At 39.9% G+C, this 21,917-nt stretch overlaps 1 protein-coding gene across 1 annotated transcript in view; it reads left to right on the plus strand.

Moving 5' to 3' along the window:
* gpr158a (G protein-coupled receptor 158a) overlaps positions 1–21,917 on the plus strand; it is a 670,521-nt gene that overhangs the window by 117,775 nt on the left and 530,829 nt on the right. The window contains exon 2 of the mRNA XM_072575980.1: positions 5,300–5,405. Within this exon, the coding sequence (XP_072432081.1) occupies positions 5,300–5,405 (106 nt within the window). The remainder of the gene's footprint in view (positions 1–5,299; positions 5,406–21,917) is intronic.

Raw genomic sequence — 21,917 nt, forward strand, 5'->3', positions numbered from 1 at the left:
TGCAGGACTTTATCAAAGGTGTTGCTGATGTCCAAGTAGACTACATCGAATATATTGTCCTCATCTACACACCTGGTCACGTCTTTGAAAATTCAATCAAGTTAGTCAGACTTGAGCTGCTCTTAATGAAATATTGCTGGCTCTTTTTGGTTAATCCCTGCCTGTCCCAAGCACAGATTAATTTTGTCCCTCTGAAAATGTTGCAATAGTTAACCTACTATTGAGGTCAGACTGACTGCCCTGTTCTTTCTTGATCTATCACTTATTTCTGTATCACAATATGTAATCAGAATATTCAATACATTTTAAAGTAAGCAATTGAGATATCCCTCTTCTTTCCTTATAATGCACTCAGTACAACAACTCTGCAAACTTGAGTACTATGATGTAGGCTTGACTAAATTCAACCTTAGAAGGTGCAGGTGATGCCCAATTCATTTCATGGTTCCGATCCTCAATTAAGTACTTTCAGTGTTGTAGGTATGATGTATTGGTTTGTAATATGAATATAATTTTAATTCAGTCTTACCATTCTTTTCCACCATTTACTGTCCATCATTAGCTGACTTGACTGCATTTTTAGCCTTCTCCATCGCTTCTATTTCTTTCGTCATCCGTAAATCTTAATGATTAAGGAAATAGACATTTGGTGTCATTATTCACTAAGATCTCAGATATCTCGATCCCTTACCACATTGTTTTCAGTTTATACTTACTGCAAGTTTCAGTACAAAATGTTTGAAATGGAATTGTGCAGGTCAGTGTCAGACTGACTTGCGTTCACTGTGCAATTGATTGTGGGACCATAAGACATAGAAGTAAGCCACTCTCGAGTTTGTTCTGACTTTCAATGAATTCATGGCTAATCTGATAATCCTCATCTTCATTTTCCTGGCCTTTGCCCATAACCCTTGATTTCATTACTAATTAAGAATCTGTTGATCTCAGCCATGATTACTTAATGACCCAGTCTCTGTAGTCCTCTGTATTAAAGAAGTCCATGGATTCACTGCCTTCTAGGAGAAGAAATTTCTTCTCAACTCTATCTTAACTGGTAGACCCCTTACCCTGAGTTTATGCCCTCTGGAGGTTGCAAGGCTTTGAGCACGTGCAGCCACTCCAGTATTCCATGCACCATAATCGGCGTCAGCATGACAATCACAGTATTGACTTCACTTCTGGAAATTACTGCTGCACACAAGCCTCGGAGACCCACCCAGCCGCTAAGAACATTAAAGGGAATGCTGGTCCCTAACTCTCCCAATGTCCTAATCCATCAAAATTGGGGAATTGGAATCTAATAAAACATACTTTGATAAATAGAAACTTTCATCAAAAAGGGTTTGCTTTGTGAGTAATTATTGTTTTCTAGCGAGGATTGAATGACACTGTTTAGCTCTGAACATATAAACTCTTTGACAGAAATGTAGAATTATTATCCTAAAGTAGTTTAGGATAGCCTCAGTGTGAATCAGTGAATAATAGATTAAGTAAATGCTTTGAAGGCTTGTCATTCAATAAAATGACAGCTGAGTTTACAGTGGTTTGAAATGTGCTTTATTTCTTCCTGTGCAAAATAAAACAAAATTCCCTTTTTTTGAACAGGTATGTTTTAAATCTGGTTTACAAATGAATGTATACATTGATTTAGTTTTTGTACTGGTGATTTGGAGGGTATTTTGAATCTCTGATGATATTTGCAGAGCACAACTCATTTTACTGTATACTTGTTGTAGTGGGTAAACCATATCAATACTAACATACTTGCTTGAAACAGCAAGACCATATATGACACCTTGACTTGGAACACAGGGTGTCTCCAAGCAGTTCTTTTCAGCTTCAGTTAAATGTGGTTGAGAGAAGACTCGACAACAGCATATTTGCTTAAATATGAACATTTATTTGGTAATAACAAAATATGGAAAAAGAAGTAAAAATAAAAGACTGAACTATGAAAATTTATTCAGTAATAAATGAAGATGGAAAAGGAAGGAAAAGAAAGCATGTTTTAGAGATGCCGGTGTTGGACAGGGTGTGTACAAAGTCAAAAATCACACAACCGCCTGATGAAGGAGCAGCACTCCGGAGGCTAGTGCTTCTAATTAAAGCTGTTGGAAAAGAAAGCAATGAGCCTCACACCCTCCTGAACATTAGTAACTCCTCCATCGATGGCTGGTCTGAAGGTGTTCCTGGCACCATTCATGACCCGGTCTAAGGTGAAGTCCAAAACCTCAGAACGAAACTCCATTGTATAATCTCTCTCTTATACAATGAAGCAAATAGCCAGTACAGAAAAGTAACTTTGATTGTGCCTTCTTTGGTACATGCAGGAATGTTCACAGGACTAATTCAAATTCACGCAGCTGACAAACATCATCAACATGTTTAGCCAGTTCATCCTGTACACACCTTTGTAACTAATTCAGTGCAACAACTGCCATGTTATAAAATGTATTTTTTGTTGTCCTTTCATGTAATAATTACAACATTGTATAATTACAACAGTATTAAGAACATCTTTTTGTGGATGTACCCATCTGCCTGTTCAGAATAGAGTATAAAATTTGTCATATTAGCAGGTGTAACTATTTCATAAAAAGCTGATTTTTCCTAAATTTTCTCATAAGACTATGACTGGGCTGTTAAAAAGTGACAATGCAGAAATAGCCAGAAAAATTGCCAAAATATTGTAAAGGATCAGGTACATACATTGAAACAAGACGTGAGATAAGGAACGAAAACAGAAATTGCTGGAGAAACTTGGTATATCTGGCAGCATCTTAGATAGAAATCAGAGTTAAAACTTCGAGTCCAGTGACCCTTCTTAGAACAAAATTAGGAAATGGTTTTTGAGATGATCTGAATGGAAGAGTTTATTTCAGCAGGAAGCATGCATTAGCAGTAAGTGTTATGCGATTATGATCTTTTATGACCTTCAGTGCCAATTTCGTTATACTGACAGACTGTCTGAGGAGCATTTAGTATGTCCTTCTCCTCATAAACCTTTGCTTGTGGTGAATACAAAAAGGGACCATTTCTCAAATAAAAAACTCCCACTTTGTGGCCACCTAATGAGTTGCTTCCTGTTACTGGTAAGATTTCTTTCTGAAGTCATGTTTTGCTTAACTATAATAGACATATAATACAATACAATTAACACTGATATAATCTTGAGCACAGAGAACTGTAAAAGCATTTCCAGGCATATGGCATCAAAAACAAATGACTTCTTCTGGCATAGACACAGGAAATCCATATAAAGAGTAAAATAGGTTACAGTGAGTTGTGAGGCTGCAAATCAGACTTAGTAGCTATTATTGTTAAATATCATAACTGTAAAGTAAGGACAGTTCATCATTCTCACCAGAACCTGGAGATTAAATTAGTCTTCGTTGTATCACTTCTAATTGTTAATATATGTTAAATGTAGATTTGTAGCAATATTTTATATTTTTAAAATCAATACAGTTGCATGGCTATATATTAGAACTTATATCAGATGAAGGAGTTCAGTGTGACATTGAACATGAAGCCATATGTCATGGTACATGAAAACATCAACCCTGGCTGTCATTTGAACATTGCAATAAGATTACTCCAGTAAGCCTCCTGTGATCTATATATTATTGTTCTCATTATAAACACAGTTGTAAATTCTTTTGACTGTTCTTTTTTATCGGTATGGTGCAGTGCTTCCATTTGAACATGCTGTGCAAAGCAGGATCGGAGAGTGCATCAATTTTATGACACAGGACTTGAAGGTTTATTGGATTTGTGGCTTGGGGGCCCAGATCACCAACTTATTTTTCTGGTTAATTATGAGAAGATTTTCTCCATTTACAGTCAGAATATCAAACAACTAATGCCAATAATTATTAGATATTTTACTTGTGAAAAACATAACTAATCTCAACATGTATGAGTTAGGATTCATCAAATTTATGCATTTAACAGTTGACTATTATAGACAATCATGTCTGATTGAGTATTGATGCAGACCTGGTTTAGAATTGTGTGTTAGTACCTCTGATGGTGGTAGACAGGCTATTGAGTTTAGGTATAAGGCAGTAAGCTATCAGGTATGCAATTGACTCCATGTTAGTGGGATCTGAAATTAGCACATCACTGCATACCTGAAAAAATCAGGAATTATTTGATGTCTTTTACTCACACTTTTGTATTCATGAGTTTGTTCTTGAGTATTATCTATTTATATCTTGATATGGATGAATAACTTTCAGGTGCAGGGTCTAACTGCCCCTGACAGGGATAAAACGGATTCAGACTGTGGTTGCAATGAATGACCAAAAATGACATGGACATGAAATTTAATTGTAGAGGAGACAGAGTCATGTTGGAACAAATAACCTCTTTTAGTGAATGGAAAATGCTCATAATCCATTACTAATAACTACAAATGTGTCAGGAAGATTTTACTCATAACTGAAATTAAGTTGCTATTTATTCTCTGATCCTTTCCTGCTGAATCCAACAGACCCAGAAACTCGGCATTGGAATTAACACTAAGCATCCCACATTACCTACCACCCCTTGGAGGAAAGGGTGAGAAGGTCACATCTTGAAATGCGCAGCACAGTCCTGCAAGTTCTACCCTATTCGTTCTAGATCAGTGGCTGGGTGCCAGCTGTTTGAAACACATTTGTGGTAGCAACAAGAAAATGCCATTGGGTAACTTATCAGCTAATTTATGCTGGCTACTGATGATTTATTGTCAACATCTTGGTAGGGACCCTTGGGTGGACAGTCAGAAATCCCCAACTTTTCAGGCAGAGGATGAGTTTTAACATGAAATCCAGGGTCCAACTGCATTAATGGAACCTCCAAATTTAATTATGACGTACAAGCTTTGGAGCAAATGCCATATACAGTCCAGCAACATAAACTGTAGTCTTCAAAGGGATTATTGTCAGTGACTCAGAAAATAGCTCAAAACTATCTTCATCTTATAATTTTTGTGGGCCCTGTTTGAGAAATTTTTAACTCTGATCCCGCTTCTGACATTTCATGCTACCTCACCACAGCAATCTGGTATTATAGTTGTATAAAGGCAGGAAGATCTTGATGAATTATCATATTAATGACTTCAGTAACACAGTTCATGAGTTTAAAATATCAGGTTAACCTTAGAAATCGTTTCAAGGAAATGATGTGGTTCAAATCTTGTAAAATAATTACCCATTCAGGTCACTATTTGTGTACAAATTGATTGGTCAGTTATAGGATGAATGTAACCCTTCCCATCTATTTATGATGATTAATAATTTTATTTTTCTTCTAGGGGTGTTGTTAGAGTTGACATAAATCTACAAAATGTGGACATTGACCAGTGTTCAACTGAAGGATGGTTTGGAGGAACACACAAATGCAGGCTTAACAGCACTAAGGTAAAACCAAATTTACTTGTTGAAATGTGTCTCCCTTCGACAGGCAAGCTAGAGGATTTATTGGCACAGTCATAGACTGTTTTAGATAAACAATAAGGACTGAAAACTATTGATATTCTTTGTTCAAATGTTGCTGCCAATGTTAAAAGCACCATTACAGTTGACCTGTCTAATAAATGACATACTATCAAGACTCATAGAGGTTTCACTGGACATCAGATGGAGTGCATAAGTGGTTCTTATGTTGGGACTAAACATCAAATCTACCACAAACAAAAACAGAGACTGCTGGAGAAACACAGCAGGTCTGGCAGCATTGGTGCAGAGAAAGCAGAGTTGATGTTTTGGATCCAGGGACCCTTATTCAGAACTCTTATGTGTTATTGATGGAGAGAGAGGTCAAGAGTGTGCATATGGCAGTGCATGGGACTGAGTTTGTATCTGAGGATGTGGTAAGAACAGTTGTCAGAGGAATGTTGTACATCATGGAGAGACCTTGTGATTTGGGGTTGATTCTAAACACTAACAATGAAGCTTCAGTCAGAATCTATGTGTGATAAGTCTAAGCCAGAGGCATGCACTGAGGAATGTGATGTGACTGCAAAAGTAAGTCTTTGACAAATATCTTGTCAAACACTAAGAACGACAATGAAAATAATGATGGTGAACAAGATTAGATCAGGAATCCTATCAGAGAGAGAAGCAAACCTTCTTGAAGGTGGGCCACATGAAAGGCTAGAGTCATAGAGTCATAGAGATGTACAGCACAGAAACAATCCCCTCAGTCCAACTCGTCTATGCTGACCAGATATCCCAACCCAATCTAGTCCCACCTAACAGCACCCGGCCCATATCCCTCCAAACCCTTTCTATTCATATACCCATCCAGAGGCCTTTTAAATGTTGCAATTGTACCAGCCTCCACTCCTTCCTCTGGCATTCCATACACATACCATCCTCTGCATGAAAAAGTTGCCCCTTAGATCTCTTTTATATCTTTCCCCTCTCACCCTAAGCCTATGCCCTCTATTTCTGGCGACCCCCACCCCAGGGAAGAGACTTCGCTTATTAATCCTATCCATGCCCCTCCTGATTTTATAAACCTCTATAAGGTCACCCCTCAGCCTCCGACACTCCAGGGAAAACAGCCCCAGCCTGTTCAGCCTCTCCCTATAGCTCAAATCCTCCAACCCTGGCAACATCCTTGTAAATCTTTTCTGAACCCTTTCAAGTTACACAACATCCTTCTGATAGGAAGGAGACCAGAATTGCATGTTATATTCCAAAAGTGGCCCAATCAATGCCCTGTAGTGTAATCGCTTACTTTATCAACTGTACTTGTCTCAGATTGATCTCTTTCCTCACTATCGCTCTGGGTCCCATCTCACCGCCCCCCCCCCCCCCACCCCTCCCCAACCCCCCCACCTTACTAGTTTAAATCCTCCTGAGCAGCTCTAGCAAATCTCCCTGCCAGTATATTAGTCCCCTTCTAATTCATAGAGGTCTACAGCAAAAAACAGACCCTTGGCCCAACTTGCCCATGCCGCTCAGTTTTCACAATTTAAACTAGTCCCATATGCCTGCATTTGGTCCATATTTATCCCATTCACATGCCTGTCTATATGTTTTTTAAATGACAAAATTGTACTCACTTCCACCACTACCTCTAGCAGCCCTTTCCAGATGCCTATCATCCTCTAGTTGAAAAAATTGTCCCACTGGGCCATTTTCTATCTTTCCCCTCTCTCCTTAAACCTATGCCCTGTAGTTTTATATATCTCTACTAGGGGGAAAAACTGTCGGCTATCTACCTTATCGTCTCTCATGATTTTCTATACCTCCATAAGGTCACCCTTCAGTCTCCTATGGTCCAGGGAAAAGAGTCCCAGCCTATCCAACGTCTCTTTATAACACAAGCCTTCCAGTCTAAGTAGCCTCCTAGTAAATGTTTTCTGCACACTTTCTAGTTTAATAATTGCCTTTCTATAGTAGGGTGACCAGAAATATACGTAGTACTCCAAATGTGGTCTCACCAACTTCATGTACAAATGCAATAAGACATTCCAACTCCTATACACAATACTCTAGCCAATGAAAGCTAGTATGCTGCAAGTGTTATTCACTGCCTGTGATTCCAAGGAGCTATGAACCAGTACCCCTAGACTCCTTTGTTCTAAATTACTCCCAGGGCCCTCCCATTGACTGTATATGACTTGTCCTGGTTTGCCTTATGAAAATGTAACACCTTACATTTATCTAAATTGAACTCCATCTGTCATTCCTTAGCCACTGGTCCAGTTGATCAAGATCTCGCTGCACTTCCAGGTAACCTTCTTCACTGTCCACTGCACCACCAATCTTGGTGTCATCCACACACTGACTAACCATACTTCCTAAATTCTCATCCAAATCATTTATATAATTCATGAATAATTGTGGACCTACCACCAATCCCTGTGGCACACCGCTGATCACAGCCTCCAGTCTGCAAAACAACCTTCTACCACCACCCTCTCTTTTATACCTCAAGCCAGTTTTATGTCCAATTGGCTAGCTGTCCCTGTATTCTGTGAGATTTAACCTTATTCAACAACCTATCATAGGGTGCCTTGTCAAATGCCTTTCTGAAGTCTATGTAAACAACGTCTGCCACACTGCTGTCATCTACTTTCTTGGTCATGCTTCAAAATTTGTGAGACATGATTTCCCTCGCACAAAGCAATACTGACTATCCCAAATGAGTCCTTGCCTCTCCAAATGCCTGTAGACATTGTCTCTCAGAATCCCATTTAATAACTTACCCACCACAGACATAAGGCTCACTGGTCTGTAATTCCCAGGCATTTCCCTGCAGCCTTTCTTTAACAATGACACAACATTAACCATCCTCCAATCTTCAGACACTTCACCCATGACTGTCAATGATACAAATATCTCCGCTAGGGACCCCATGACTTCTTCCCTAGCCTCCCACAATATCCTGGAATACACTTGATCAGGCCCTGGGAATTTATCTGCCTTAATGCATTTTAAGATTTCCAGCACCTCCTCTTCTGTAATGTGGACACTCTTCAAGACATGTGCAGTGTGTTAAGCACGAAACAAAAGCAAAGAAATGCAGATACTGAAAATCTGAAACAAAACCAGAAATTGCTGGAGAAGCAATTGAAATGTGGAGCATATTCAAGGAATAGCTACTGTGCGTCCTTGATAAGTATGTACCTGTCAGGCTGGGAGGAAGTGGTCAAGCGAGGGAGCTGTGGTTTACTAAAGAAGTTGAAGCTGTTGTCAAGAGGAAAAAGAAGGCTTATGTTAGAATGAGACGTGAAGGCTCAGTTAGGGCGCTTGAGAGTTACAAATTAGCCAGAAAAGACCTAAAGAGAGAGTTAAAAAGAGCCAGGAGGAGACATGAGAAGATGTTGGCAGATAGGATCAAGGAAAACCCTAAGGATTTCTATAGATATATCAGGAATAAAAGAATGATTATAGTAAAATTAGGGTTAATCAAGGATAGTAGTAAAAAGTTCTGCATGGAGTCAGAGGAGATAGCGAAAGTGTGAAATGAATATTTTTCAGTATTTATGCTGGAAAAAGACAATGCTGTCGAAGAGAATACTGAGATACAGGCTATTCGACTAGACGGGATTGACGTTCACAAGGAGGAGGTGTTAACAATTCTGGAAAATGTGAAAATAGAGAAATCCCCTGGGCGGGATGGAATTTATCCTACGATTCTCTGGGAAGCCAGGGAGGAGATTGTAGGGCTTTTGGCTTTGATCTTTATGTCGTCATTGTCTACAGGAATAGTGCCAGAAGACTGGAGGATAGCAAGTGTTGTGCCTTTGTTCAAGAAAGGAATAAGTTGATGAGGGATAGTCAATACAGTTTTGTGAACGGTAGGTTGTGCCTCACAAACCTTATTGAGTTCTTCAAGAAGGTGACCAAACAGGTGGATGAGGGTAAAGCGGTTGATGTTGGTGTATATGAATTTGAGTAAGGTGTTTGATAAGGTTCTCCACATTAAGCTATTGTACAAAATACAGAGGCATGGGATTGAGGATGATTTAGCGGTTTGGATGAGAAATTGGTTAGCTGAAAGAAGACAGAGAGTGGTGGTTGATGGGAAATGTTCATCCTGCAGTTCAGTTACTCATGGTGTACCACAAGGATCTGTTTTGGGTCACTACTGTTTGTCATTTTTATAAATGACCTGGATGAGGGCATAGAAGGAAGGGTTAGTAAATTTGTGGATGACATTAAGGTCGGTGGAGTTGTGGATAATGCTAAATGATGTTGCAGGTTACAGAGGGACATAGATAAGCTGCAGAGCTGGCAAATGGTGTTTAATGAGGAAAAGTGTGAGGTGATTCACTTTGGAAGGAGTAAAAAGAATAAAGAGGAATAAAGAATCTTGATAGTGTGGATGAGCAGAGAGATCTTGGTGTCCATGTACATAGATCCCTGAAAGTTGCCACTCAGATTGATAGGGTTGTTAAGAAGGCATACAGTGTGTTATCTTTTATTGGTAGGAGATTGACTTTCGGAGCCATGAGGTCATGCTGCAGCTGTACAAAACTCTGGGGCGTTCGCACTTTGAGTATTGCGTACAGTTCTGGCCACCGTATTATAGGAAGGATTTGGAAGCTTTGGAAAGGGTTCAGAGGAGATTTACTAAGGTGTTGCCTGGTATGAAGAGAAAGTCTAATGAGGAAAGGACACAACTTACCTTGCAATTATACGGATAAAACAAGTGAAATGGAAACTGAAATATACCAAGAAACATCAGTGAAGCTGATCAGCGTGTTGGCCAAAAACAATCTAAGTTCTCACCCCCTTTTTGTTTCCTAATGATACAGTGTTATGAAATCCAAATGTTCATATATACTTTTCAACATGTCTGTGTTGCAAAAATTGAAATTAATGTAAAAAGAAGTTGTTTCTGAGGAATGATCACTGAAGATGTCTCAAAAGGAATAAAAGGGTGAAGCAGAAATTCTAGACTTTCACAAATCTTTTTTTTCTTCAATTCACTGCTTATTCAGATAAAAAAAACACCTACTTTCAGAATAGAAAAAATAGGAGAGTCACTTTTTAGGATTAAGGATTAGTTTTTATTGTATATCAGTTTTGAAAGATGTAAATCAAAATTGTGGCTATGCATTGTTCATCGGTTAACTTTCGGTCTCAACATTTATCAGCAGAAAGGAAAAATTCTGACGAATTACGATGCAAATATATCAGTACTCATTTCATGGTTAAAATGGTCACTAAACAAGTATGGTTATTTTTTATTCAGCTATGAAAGTTGTGAAGTATCATGATTAAAAGTTAAGAAATTAGATTTTACTGATCAGGAAATGACATATTAAGAACATCTTTGAAAACCTTTTCCATTAGGCAGAAGATACAGTAGCTTGAACACATGTATCAAAAGCTTCAAGGACAGCTTCTTCTCTGCTGTTATTAGACTGATGAATGGATCTCTCTCACTTCAAATAATGTCAATCTTGCTAATTTTATTCTTATATTTGTGCACCTCATGTGCAGCCGTAACCTTGTATATCTCACTCTGTCTAAGCATCCTGTGATCTGTATGTCCTGTTTGCTATGACCTGCCTGCACTGCTCGCAAAACAAAGCTTTTCATTGTACTTGGGTACATGTGACTACAATAAATCAGATTTAATAAAAATGTGGACCATTGGACTGGAATGTTAGCCAATCACAAATCTGCATTTTATGCAAGAACACATCACTGTTCTGGTCCACTGTTGTAAAGGCTTGGCAGGGCATCCAGTATCATGAATTTTTAAAGCTAACACTTTGTCTTAGATTGGCATTAAGGACTCATAAATCGTAAAGTGTGGCGTTGAAAAATCACAACAGGTCAGGCAGCATCCAAGGAGCAGGAGAATCGACATTTCAGGCATAAGGCCTTCATCAGGAATTTGAAGGGAGCAGAAAGTGGGCTGAGAGATAAATAGGAGGATGGGAGGAAGGTAGCTGGGATGGCGATAGGTAAATGCAGGTGGGGATTAATTGTGATAGTTCAGAGGGGAGGGTGTAGCAGATAGGTGTGAAGAAAGATGAACAGGTAGGATAGTTCAAGAGGGTGGTGCTGAGTTGAAGGGTTGCGTCTGGGATGACATGGGGGGGAGGGGAGATAAGGAAACTGGTGAAGTTGACATTGATGTCATGTGGTTTAAGGTGGAAGATGAGGCTTTCTTCCTCTAGTCATGGCTTGGATTTGGTGGTGAAGGAGGCCCAGGACTTGCATGTCCTTGGCTGAGCAGGAGGGGGAGTTGAAGTGGATGGCCACAGGGAGGTGGGGTTGTTTATTGTATGTGTCCCAGAGATGTTCCCTGAAACATTCTGCAAGTTGGTATCTCGTTTCTCCAATATTGCGGAGACACACAAGGTCAGATGTATTTAAGTCTGGGTTGTGAAAGACACCAGACTTTGAATGGAATAGGCTTGATAAGGCAACTGGTTTTTTTTCTCACTCTGAATTCTGTTATGTTCTCATCAATAACAAAAAAGAAATAGTCAGAAAATTGTGTAAATATGGAACAGTAGGAAACTTAAAGCTTTGATATTAAAGGTTTTAGATATGGGAGAAAACCTGTAAGGGTGGTGGAAGTAGAGAAGTCTACTACTGCTTTTAAGTGAGCTTGCTAATAATTTCCTCATCTATTCATCTTTAAACATTAATACACAGGAGAAAAAAAGGTCCCTACATTATTTAACCAAGCTTGCAACTAGACCTAAGCCTAGTAATTCAAAGCAATTCCTGTTGGAATTCCACATTTTTCAAATTCTTTTCTTGCAGTCTGAGGGAATGTGTTGTTTCAATAACTCTCTGTGAATTTGATTCCTATTCAATGAATGTTTGTAACAACAGTATTGCAGGTTGAATTATTCATGAGATTGTGTGTCTTCTTGAATAACAAGACACATGGCCCTTGGAATTTGGACAAACTGCGTAATTAGTTACTACCTGAGGTGTTTTGTGTACATCTCATGAGGCCGACCATCTCAGTAGTTGTTCAATAGCTGTTAACAGACGTCTGCCAAAGAAACAAAATGGAAATTGTTTTTTTGGCAAAGATAACAGAATAATAAAAAAAGGTTGCATCTTTCCTGGGTTGCTAACAAGGAACTAAATCAGTTTGATTTTCCAAATGATCTTTAAAGCTAGTGAATAGTGTTTAAGACTATAATTCCACAATAAAGAAAGACAATTTTCCATTTTCTTCTTATTAGTCACAAAAGGAATTGTGTGTAGATGCTTTGCTCTTTACATAGAACATAGAATATATTTGTTTGTAAATATGACTGTTGAGGTGTCGTTATGCATGAAAATTGATCTCCTAGTGGATATGGGCAAATACTTGGTTAAATTAGCAATACCCACTATGATGATGTCATGAGGACTTGGTGAGAGAGTAAAGTAGGATTTCATGGGTGACAAAGAGAAGACCAGGACCTAGGTCCTCCCAACAGTCTCTGTAACAATGTAGAAACAACCAAATCTCGTTTACACTACAAGATACTTCTTGTTAGATCAGAGGTGTACACACACACACATACTTTCTCTCTCTTAAAATTTACAGATGACAGCATACAATGCATGGTGATTAGTATACAAATTATAGATTTAATTTAGAAGCATTACTCTCAATGAGGCAATTGTGCTGGTAACTCTGATGATTTCAAGGAAAACAAGCTTTAGTGTCCCTCTTGTCCTTACCTACCATCCCACCAGCAAGCACATCCAGAGGATCATCAGCCACCATTGCCGCTGCCCCCAGAGGGATGTCACCACCAGACACATTTTCTCCTCCCCCCACTTGTCAGCCTTCTACAAGAATCATGCCCTCCAGGATATTCTGTTGCACTCATCCTTCACACCCAACAACCCCCTACAGCCCTATGGCACCTTCTCCTACACACCACAGGAGGTGTAACAGCTGTGCATTTACTTCCTCCCTCATCAGTATCCAAAGACCCAAACAAACCTTCCAGATGAAGCATATCACCTGCACTTCATTAAAAAGGTTTGCTGACGACACCACCATGATAGGATGGATATCGAACAGCGATGAGTGAGAATAAAGAAAAGAGATAGAGGGCTTCGTGACGTGGTGCATTGAAGACAACCTCTCTCTCAACATCAGCAAAACTAAAGAACTGATCATTGACTCAGAAAGAAAGGAGAATACCAATAATTCAGTGCTGAGGGAAAATATGAAATCCAAATCAATCAACAAATTGAAATTAAAGTCTAGCTTCTTCAGCAATTAATCTACAGGCAAATTGTGAACAATGGTCCACTAATTACATGGACGACAGCATTGTAACAAGATGAGAAAAGTCGAATGGTTCAATTACTGTAAGGAGGTGTAGTGGTAGTGCCCCCACCCCTGAACTGGGAGGCCCAGGTTCAATTCCCAGAGGCGTGTAATAACATTTCTGCGTGGGTTGATTAGAAAAATTGGTTAATTTAAAAAAATTCATGTGCCCATTCTGGAAGGGAGAATGTCTTCCATAAAGGCAATGCCAAATTAAAGGTCTTCCCATTCAGAAGCAGATATTAAACAGTGAGGAAGATAGTCCAAGACAAATATTTTCTACGCAACAGACTATCATTCTTCCAAGTCTGAAAATAACACATTTTGGGAGAATAATCAAAGCTCTAGACCATCCAAATTTATGAAGTCAGAGACTTGGGGAGATGGGTAATGAAAGTTTAACTATATGAACGAATGCATGACATCAGTTGTTAACAGAGAAAAACTTGACGGCTCATGTTGCATGTGTGCCTGAAGGGTTCTGAAATAGTTAAGACTTCCTCACAATACACAACTCCACCTTACAAAGCAGACCACCTACATTTTCATCCAAATCATTTCTATGTATTACAAATATAGCACCCATGCATACCCTAGATCACGTAAGCCTCAAAATATGGAAATTAGACACAGATATTTTTGAAAGTTTGGAAATCTTTTCTGCAAACTACAATTGATGCTAAAGCAATTGCTAATTTTAAAACTGGGGTTAATAGATTTTTGGCAGCCATAAGGTTTGAAGGGATGTGGGACAAAGGCAAGTATAAGGAAGTAGCAATGTTCTGATTGGTTAAAAAGCATTTGAAGGGGTGATGTCCGATCACTTGGAATATTGTGAACAATTTTAGTTCTCTTATCTAAGGAAAAACATGCTGGATTGGAGGCAGTCCAAAAAGCATTCACTACAATAATCCTGGGGATGGTGGGAATTTCTTATGAAGGGAGGTTGAGTAGGTTGGGCCTGTCCTCCCTGGAGTTTAAAGAATGAGAGGTGACCATACTGAAACAAATAAAATTCTTAGGGAGCTTGACAGAATAGCTGCAAAGAGTTTGTGTCCCCTTGTGGGAGAGTCCAGGACTAGAAGGCATACTTCCAGAGTAAGGCATTGCCCAGTTATGACGGTGATGAGGAATTTCCTCTTACAGAGAGTGGTAAATTTGTGGAATTCTTTACTGCAGAGGGCTGTTAAGGCTGGGTTGTTAAGTATATTCCACAAAGACCGTTCCCTCTGTGACTACCTGGTCAGGTCCACGCCCCCCTACAACCCACCCTCCCATCCTGGCACCTTCCCCTGCCACCGCAGGAGCTGCAAAACCTGCGCCCACACCTCCTCCCTCACCTCCATCCAAGGCCCTAAAGAAGCCTTCCACATCCATCAAAGTTTTACCTGCACATCCACTAATATCATTTATTGCATCCGTTGCTCCCGATGCGGTCTCCTCTACATTGGGGAGACTGGGCGCCTCCTAGCAGAGCGCTTTAGGGAACATCTCCGAGACACCCGCACCAATCAACCACACCGCCCTGTGGCCCAATATTTCAACTCCCCCTCCCACTCTGCCGAGGACATGGAGGTCCTGGGCCTCCTTCACCGCCGCTCCCTTACCACCAGATGCCTGGAGGAAGAACGCCTCATCTTCTGCCTCGGAACACTTCAACCCCAGGGCATCAATGTGGACTTCAACAGTTTCCTCATTTGCCCTTCCCCCACCTCATCCTAGTTCCAAACTTCTAGCTCAGCACTGTCCCCATGGCTTGTCCTACCTGCCTATCTTCTTTTCCACCTATCCACTCCACCCTCTCCTCCTTGACCTATCACCTTCATCCCCTCCCCCACTCTACTATTGTACTCCATGCTACTTTCTCCTCCCCCCCCCCCCCCCCCCCAACCCCTGCCCCCAGCTTATCTCTCCATGCTTCAGGCTCTCTGCCTTTATTCCTGATGAAGGGCTTTTGCCCGAAACGTCGATTTTGCTGCTCCTTGGCTGCTGCCTGAACTGCTGTGCTCTTCCAGCACCACCAATCCAAAAAAAGTGTATTCATGGCTGAGATAAATAGATAACCATGGCAGGAAAGTGGATCATAATCTTATTGAATAGTGGGGAAGACTGGATGGGCCTAATGGCCTACTTCTGCTCTGATGTCTTGATTCCTAAATTTTCAGAATACATATCTAACATCTTTTGATCATCAGTGGATCTTCACATAGGCTGCTAAATAGTCAATGGCTCCTTGAGATGGATTTGGAGACAGTGGGATTTGAAAACAGAGGGGAAATCTATTGGGCCATATCCATGACATAGTAATGCAGGAATCCAAATAACTGCGTTAATTATTACCTGTCTAGCTTCATTAAAGACAGTCTTAATGTTGATGGGGATTTCCAAATGGTGTACCTTCTGAGTCCAGAGGCTTGCCTTCAAGTGGTGGCAGCTGACCAATGGCAGGCAAGGAACACATTAAAGTCAGAGGCTTTATCTCGTGTTGAACAATCTACTCCACATCCCAATCACCAACACCTTGAGGAGCTCTCTCCTTCATGTTTAACAACCCTAAGCCTTCTTGCCCTTATATTCACTCAATTTATAGCCACTAATGGAGGCTCTCACTCTTTCCAATTTTCTTTAGTGGTACCAGTCTATGATGATGTGTACGGTTACTAGTGGCTCTTCAGACTTGGGAGTCTGTCCACGGTTGCTAATTGGGTGGAAATTTCAGAAGTGACACTTAAATGGCCACTTCCTCCAAAGGTGTTGCCTGGGTGCTGCCTCTGGCACTTGTGGGTCCCTGAACATTATGTTATCCTGATGGTCAGACTGGAACCAGGAATGCCTTGCCATTGAATTCTAAGTGTTGTTCAGTTTACTGATATAATTACCTTGTGTAGCATTGTGTCAGATGAAGAGAATTAAGAAAGTAGTTCCCAGCAGGAAACAATTTGGATGTATGTACGATGATGCAATCCACCAGCATAAATCTCCTGGCTAATTGTTCATAATATCCCAAATGTGTCTTTCCTAAGGTAACAAGAAGAAATATCCATGTGTTTGTTTATGCAATGACTTTCGAACACATCAACAAATAAAATTTGAAGTATATTTTAATAAGAATACCATTTTATACCCGACAGCTTTATTTTGTATTGACACTGTGACGCATTTCCTGAATGAAGGCCAAGTTAATTCTGAAGAAGGTCATTGACCTGAAACATTGAGCAGCATCTTCCCTTTACAGTGAGTGTCTCGCTGGCAAGTTGGCAAGTCAGGGGCAGTGGGAGAGGAAGCTAAATGTTTGGAAGCAAAAGCAGAGAATGGCTGCTGTATACCAGCCACTTACTGGATTAGTGGTGCTGGAAGAGCACAGCAGTTCAGGCAGCATCGAACGAGCAGCGAAATCGACGTTTCGGTCAAAAGCCCTTCATCAGAAGGGCTTTTGCCTGAAACGTCGATTTCGCTGCTCGTTGGATGCTGCCTGAACTGCTGTGCTCTTCCAGCACCACTAATCCAGTATTTGGTTTTCAGCATCTGCAGTCATTGTTTTTACCTTGCTGTATACCAGCCCCCTGCTCTGCATCCAATAGTATGGGAAGTTGGTGGACTAGTGGGATTATTGCTGGACTGTTCATTCAAAAAAACCTGGGTAATGTTCTGCACACCTGGGTTTAATCTTGCCATGCCAAAATTTTAATTCAATAAATATCTGAAATTAAGAGTGTAATGATGAACATGAAACCACAGTCAATTGTCGGAAAAAGATCTGGCTCATTAATCACATTCAGGGAAGGAGACCTGCTGGCCTTACCTGGTCTAGTCACCATGTGACTCCAAGCCCAATGCAATGTGACTGACTCTAGACAGCTTTCTGAAATGGCAGAGCAAGCCACTATGTCATTATGAAGTCTCATGGAGGAAATGAAACCAGACAGACCACCCAGCATCTGGTTTTGTTTCTCGTGTGTCAATCCAGATGAGTGGAAGCTGACCTTTACTTCTACGATTTTCAATGCTAAACAAAGTAAATTAACTACTAACTGAACACTGCAGTTTGTTAAGATTTAAAAGCATGCATCTGGTTCATCTTGCTAATCCCTAATTCCATCCAAGAGTTTCATTACTTGTTGAGATTTTGACAATACATTTACTTCTCCAAAAGCTCAAAGTTGGGTCACCTATTGTTTGTATTTTCTCCCAACTAACTAATCTCAAGCAAATACAGATTTATTTAAATGTACAATTGCCCCAGGTGTGTTTGAATTGCATTTACGTTGATTGTTGATGTCAGTTTTACAATCAAACATTTTTACTTAAATTAATGCACTAAAAGTAATATCTAAAGTATGTTGATTATTAAATTAGATATTCACAATAATCATTACTGCACTGTTTTCTGGATCTTGGACTTCATGATGTCCGTTTGTACAGTAGCACATATAGTTAGTTTTCAAAGACTCTATTTTCGAGAGCAAGTGCCTGAGCATGGAGTCAAGAGTCCTGCTCAGATTGTTTGATACCTGACAATATAAAACAGACTCTATTATAGTGTTATTCAGCAGATTATATGCTTTACATGCATCTTAAGGTGTCAATTTCATTAGGCACGTAAATGCAAATGGGTGAGTAGGAAAGGGGAACAGAAGGAATCAGAAGGTCAGAAGAGCAGTGAATATGGTGCTTGTCAAACATCTTATTAAGAGACAAAAAAAACTGCAGATGCTGGAATGCAAAGTAGACAGGCAGGAGGCTGGAAAAATACAGCATGTCAGGCAGCATCAGGAGGTGGAGAAGTTGGCGTTTCAGTTGTTAACCTTCTTCAGGACTGAAGAAGGGTCACACCCGAAATGTTGACTTCTCCAGCTCCTGATGCTGCCTGGCATGCTGTGTCCTTCCAAACATCTTATTAAGACATACAAAAACCTGAGGGGACATGACAGGATAGATATTAAAAGGATGTTTCTCCTTATGGAAGTGCCTAGATCCAAGTGGCACCATTTAAAAGACAATAAGACGCAGGAACAGAAGTGGGTCCTTTGCTTTGGCATTCAATGTGATTATAAGGGATCTGATAATCCCCGATTCCATGTTCAGGTTTTTTCCCAATGACCCTTGATTCCCCTAGTGTGGAATCTATCTTAGTTTTGAACATTCTTAACAACCCAGCTTGTACAGCTGTCTGTGATAAAGAATTCCAATGGTTCACCATCCTCTGATGTAAGACATTCCTTCTCATTTCTGTCTTAAATGGATGGCCATTTAATCTGACATTATACCCTCTAGCCCTGGATACTCCCAAAAGGGGGATCATCCTCTCTGCATCTACCCTGTCAAGCCCCTGAGAATCTTATGTTTCAAAATAGGGGGTCTCCTTTTAAGTCAGTAGAAAGGTTTTTTTAATCTCTTCTCCAGAGCATGTCGGAGGTAGGGTTACTGAATACTTTTAAGGTAGAAATAGGTTGACAGTCAAAAATCTATTGCTATTGGTGTTAGGCTGGAATGTGGAATTGACGCCACAGTCAGATCAGCCATGATCTTATTGAATGGTGGAGCAGGCTCAAAGGGCTGAGCAATCTCCTCCTGCTTGTGATTCATACGTTTCTGTAGGTCACTCACTTTCTAACTCAACTATAGCGCTACGTTGTCATGAAGACAAAAAGGAATGGAAGGAAATAGGAAATAGAACAGGAAATAGGAATAAAGTTGTAACTTTCATTTATGTTTCCATTCCATTGTGCTTCTTGGATTGTGCCTGCATGATATAATGAATTATTTGTTAAATGATAAGTCTTTATTCCAGTTTCTCAGGGAGGAGCCATTGCCTTAATTATAAATCCTGGATGTCTTAATGATCGCTACACAAAACCTGAATCAAAACAAAATAAAATTAGAGCTTTGGTTCTTGTTTTTCTGATGTTGTCATCATGTTAGCACAAAGTGTTACACTTCACCAGAGAAGAGAGACATTGTGCTAACATGATATCAATCAGTCCCAACGAATGTAAGGCAGTTTCCTAGGAATTTCTTACAGAATTTGCCTACTCTGTCTTTACACTTTAGCAGAAACAAAGTTTATTCACAGAAACAGAGGTTTACTAAAAGTTATCCGAGTGTCTCAGTAGTAGCACTGAAAGGAATTCCAGGCCTTTATACCAGTCTTTGTGTGGATGCCTTGGCTTTGATGGATCTTTTGGGAAATGAATACAATCAAGTTTATAAATATTTAATCATTATGTCATCTGTTTAAAAGAGATTCTGGGCATGACATACTGGTTTTACTTTTCCTGCAAAATGCGCTGTGATTTTTGTTTAGAGGCTATGAATTTGGGACAAAAGTCAGATATGCCAGTTCTAAAATACACACTAAATTTTGTTAGGATTGGATTCTGGCAGCAGTTGTGATGGGTGCCAAGTGATGGGTGCCATCAGTGTCAAGAATATGAAGATGGAAGCTATAATTTCATTATTTATAGTACGATTACACCTGACCTAAAGGGCAACAGCAAGGTTACCATGAAGTGCCAAACAAGAGAGTTCACAGGTTCTGAATGTTCTTTCTGCAACCAAGAACAGATACTGTAAAATACCTCTCAGTTATATTTTGTTGCTATGATGAGGTCATTAAACTTCTTCCTGCACTGCAAATAAGTGCTGCAGTTCAAAGCGCTAACAATCAATTATTACCACAATCATCCTCTTTCATAGTGAGCATGGGAACTTCTATATCTTCAATTTTCCAGTGCAAAATAACCAATCTATACATCCATGATGAGGACATGCAGTAAGGGTGCCTCTTTCTGTTCCTACCAGGCTGTTACAACATATTTAAACCTTGTTCCTACATATTCAACAATCCCTTCTCTTCCAACAGCAAACCTTCTTCACCATCATCCCATTGCCTTCGTTTCTGTTCCTCTACCGGGCATTTTCTGACTCCTTCTTCTATGCAGTTCTGGTTAATTTGAGCCTATGGGCCTGTATTTCTCCACCATTTTTGTAGGTATTTTAGATATTTTAACATCATTTCCAAACTTCAGTCTCTTTGAATTGATTATGTCCAAAATTTACACTGCAGTCAATGCCATGGAACTGACTAGCTTGTATTGTGTTATACAAAGTAGGCAGAGGTTGGAATTTCAGACAGCTGCTATTTTCATTTTGTTTCTTTACAAGTTTCCATCTTTCAAACTTGAACGTGCTCACTACCTATACTTCCAGTATTTATTTCGACACTTGCTGGTTGTATCCTGCTGTCTTGCCCAAATGGTTCTTCTACATGTTTGACCTGAGAAGATGAATATCTGCAGAGAATTCAATTAGTCATAGAGTTTTACAGACCCTTCAGTCCAACTTGTCCATGCCACCCAGGTTTCCCAAATTAAACTAATATCATTTGCCTGTGTTTTGCCTCTGTCTCTTGAAACCTTTACTATTCATGTCCCTCTCCAAATGTCTTTTAAATGTTGTCGCTGTACCTGCATGAACCATTTCCTCTGACAGTTCATTCTATATATGCAGCAAACTATGTGTGAAAATGATGCCACTCAGGTCCATTTTAAATATTTCTGCTCTCACCCTAAACCTGTGTCCTCTAGTTTTGAACACCCCTACGCTGGGAAAGAGACCTTTGCTATTCACTTTATCCATGGCCCTCGTGATTTTATAAACCTCGATAAGATTATCACTCAACCTCTTAAGCTCCAGGGAAAGAAGGCTGAGTCTATCCTGACCCTCCTTATCATTCTCAGTAAACGCGCCTTACCTGAAATCACTTATTACAAATCATAAGTGGAAAATCAGCTGATATTTTCTTCCCAACACCAGAGATGTTGAAGCTATTTGTAACATCCGCCGTCTGGCTAGGCCGTGAGGTGATTCCAAACAAATCAGGATTGAACCTCAGGAGTTCGAGTTAAGAGCGAGTTAAGGATCTTCCTCGTACACATCCTGCAAACAGGCAGAAACCTGTTGCACCAAGGTGTCAAGCTTTATCAATAGCTCGCCAAGTCACTGCAGCTTTTAGTGTCTTTGTGATTTGGCCTTTCAAGGCTGCAGCAGAGAATATCCACCATATCTCCCAATCTGAAGTACATCACTACATTACATAGGTCATCAGCGTACCTATTACATGAGAACAAATTGACCTAAACAGTCAATGTGTGAGAGCTCAG

This window comes from Chiloscyllium punctatum, chromosome 8 (genome assembly GCF_047496795.1).
Source record: "Chiloscyllium punctatum isolate Juve2018m chromosome 8, sChiPun1.3, whole genome shotgun sequence".
Lineage (NCBI taxonomy): Eukaryota > Metazoa > Chordata > Chondrichthyes > Orectolobiformes > Hemiscylliidae > Chiloscyllium > Chiloscyllium punctatum.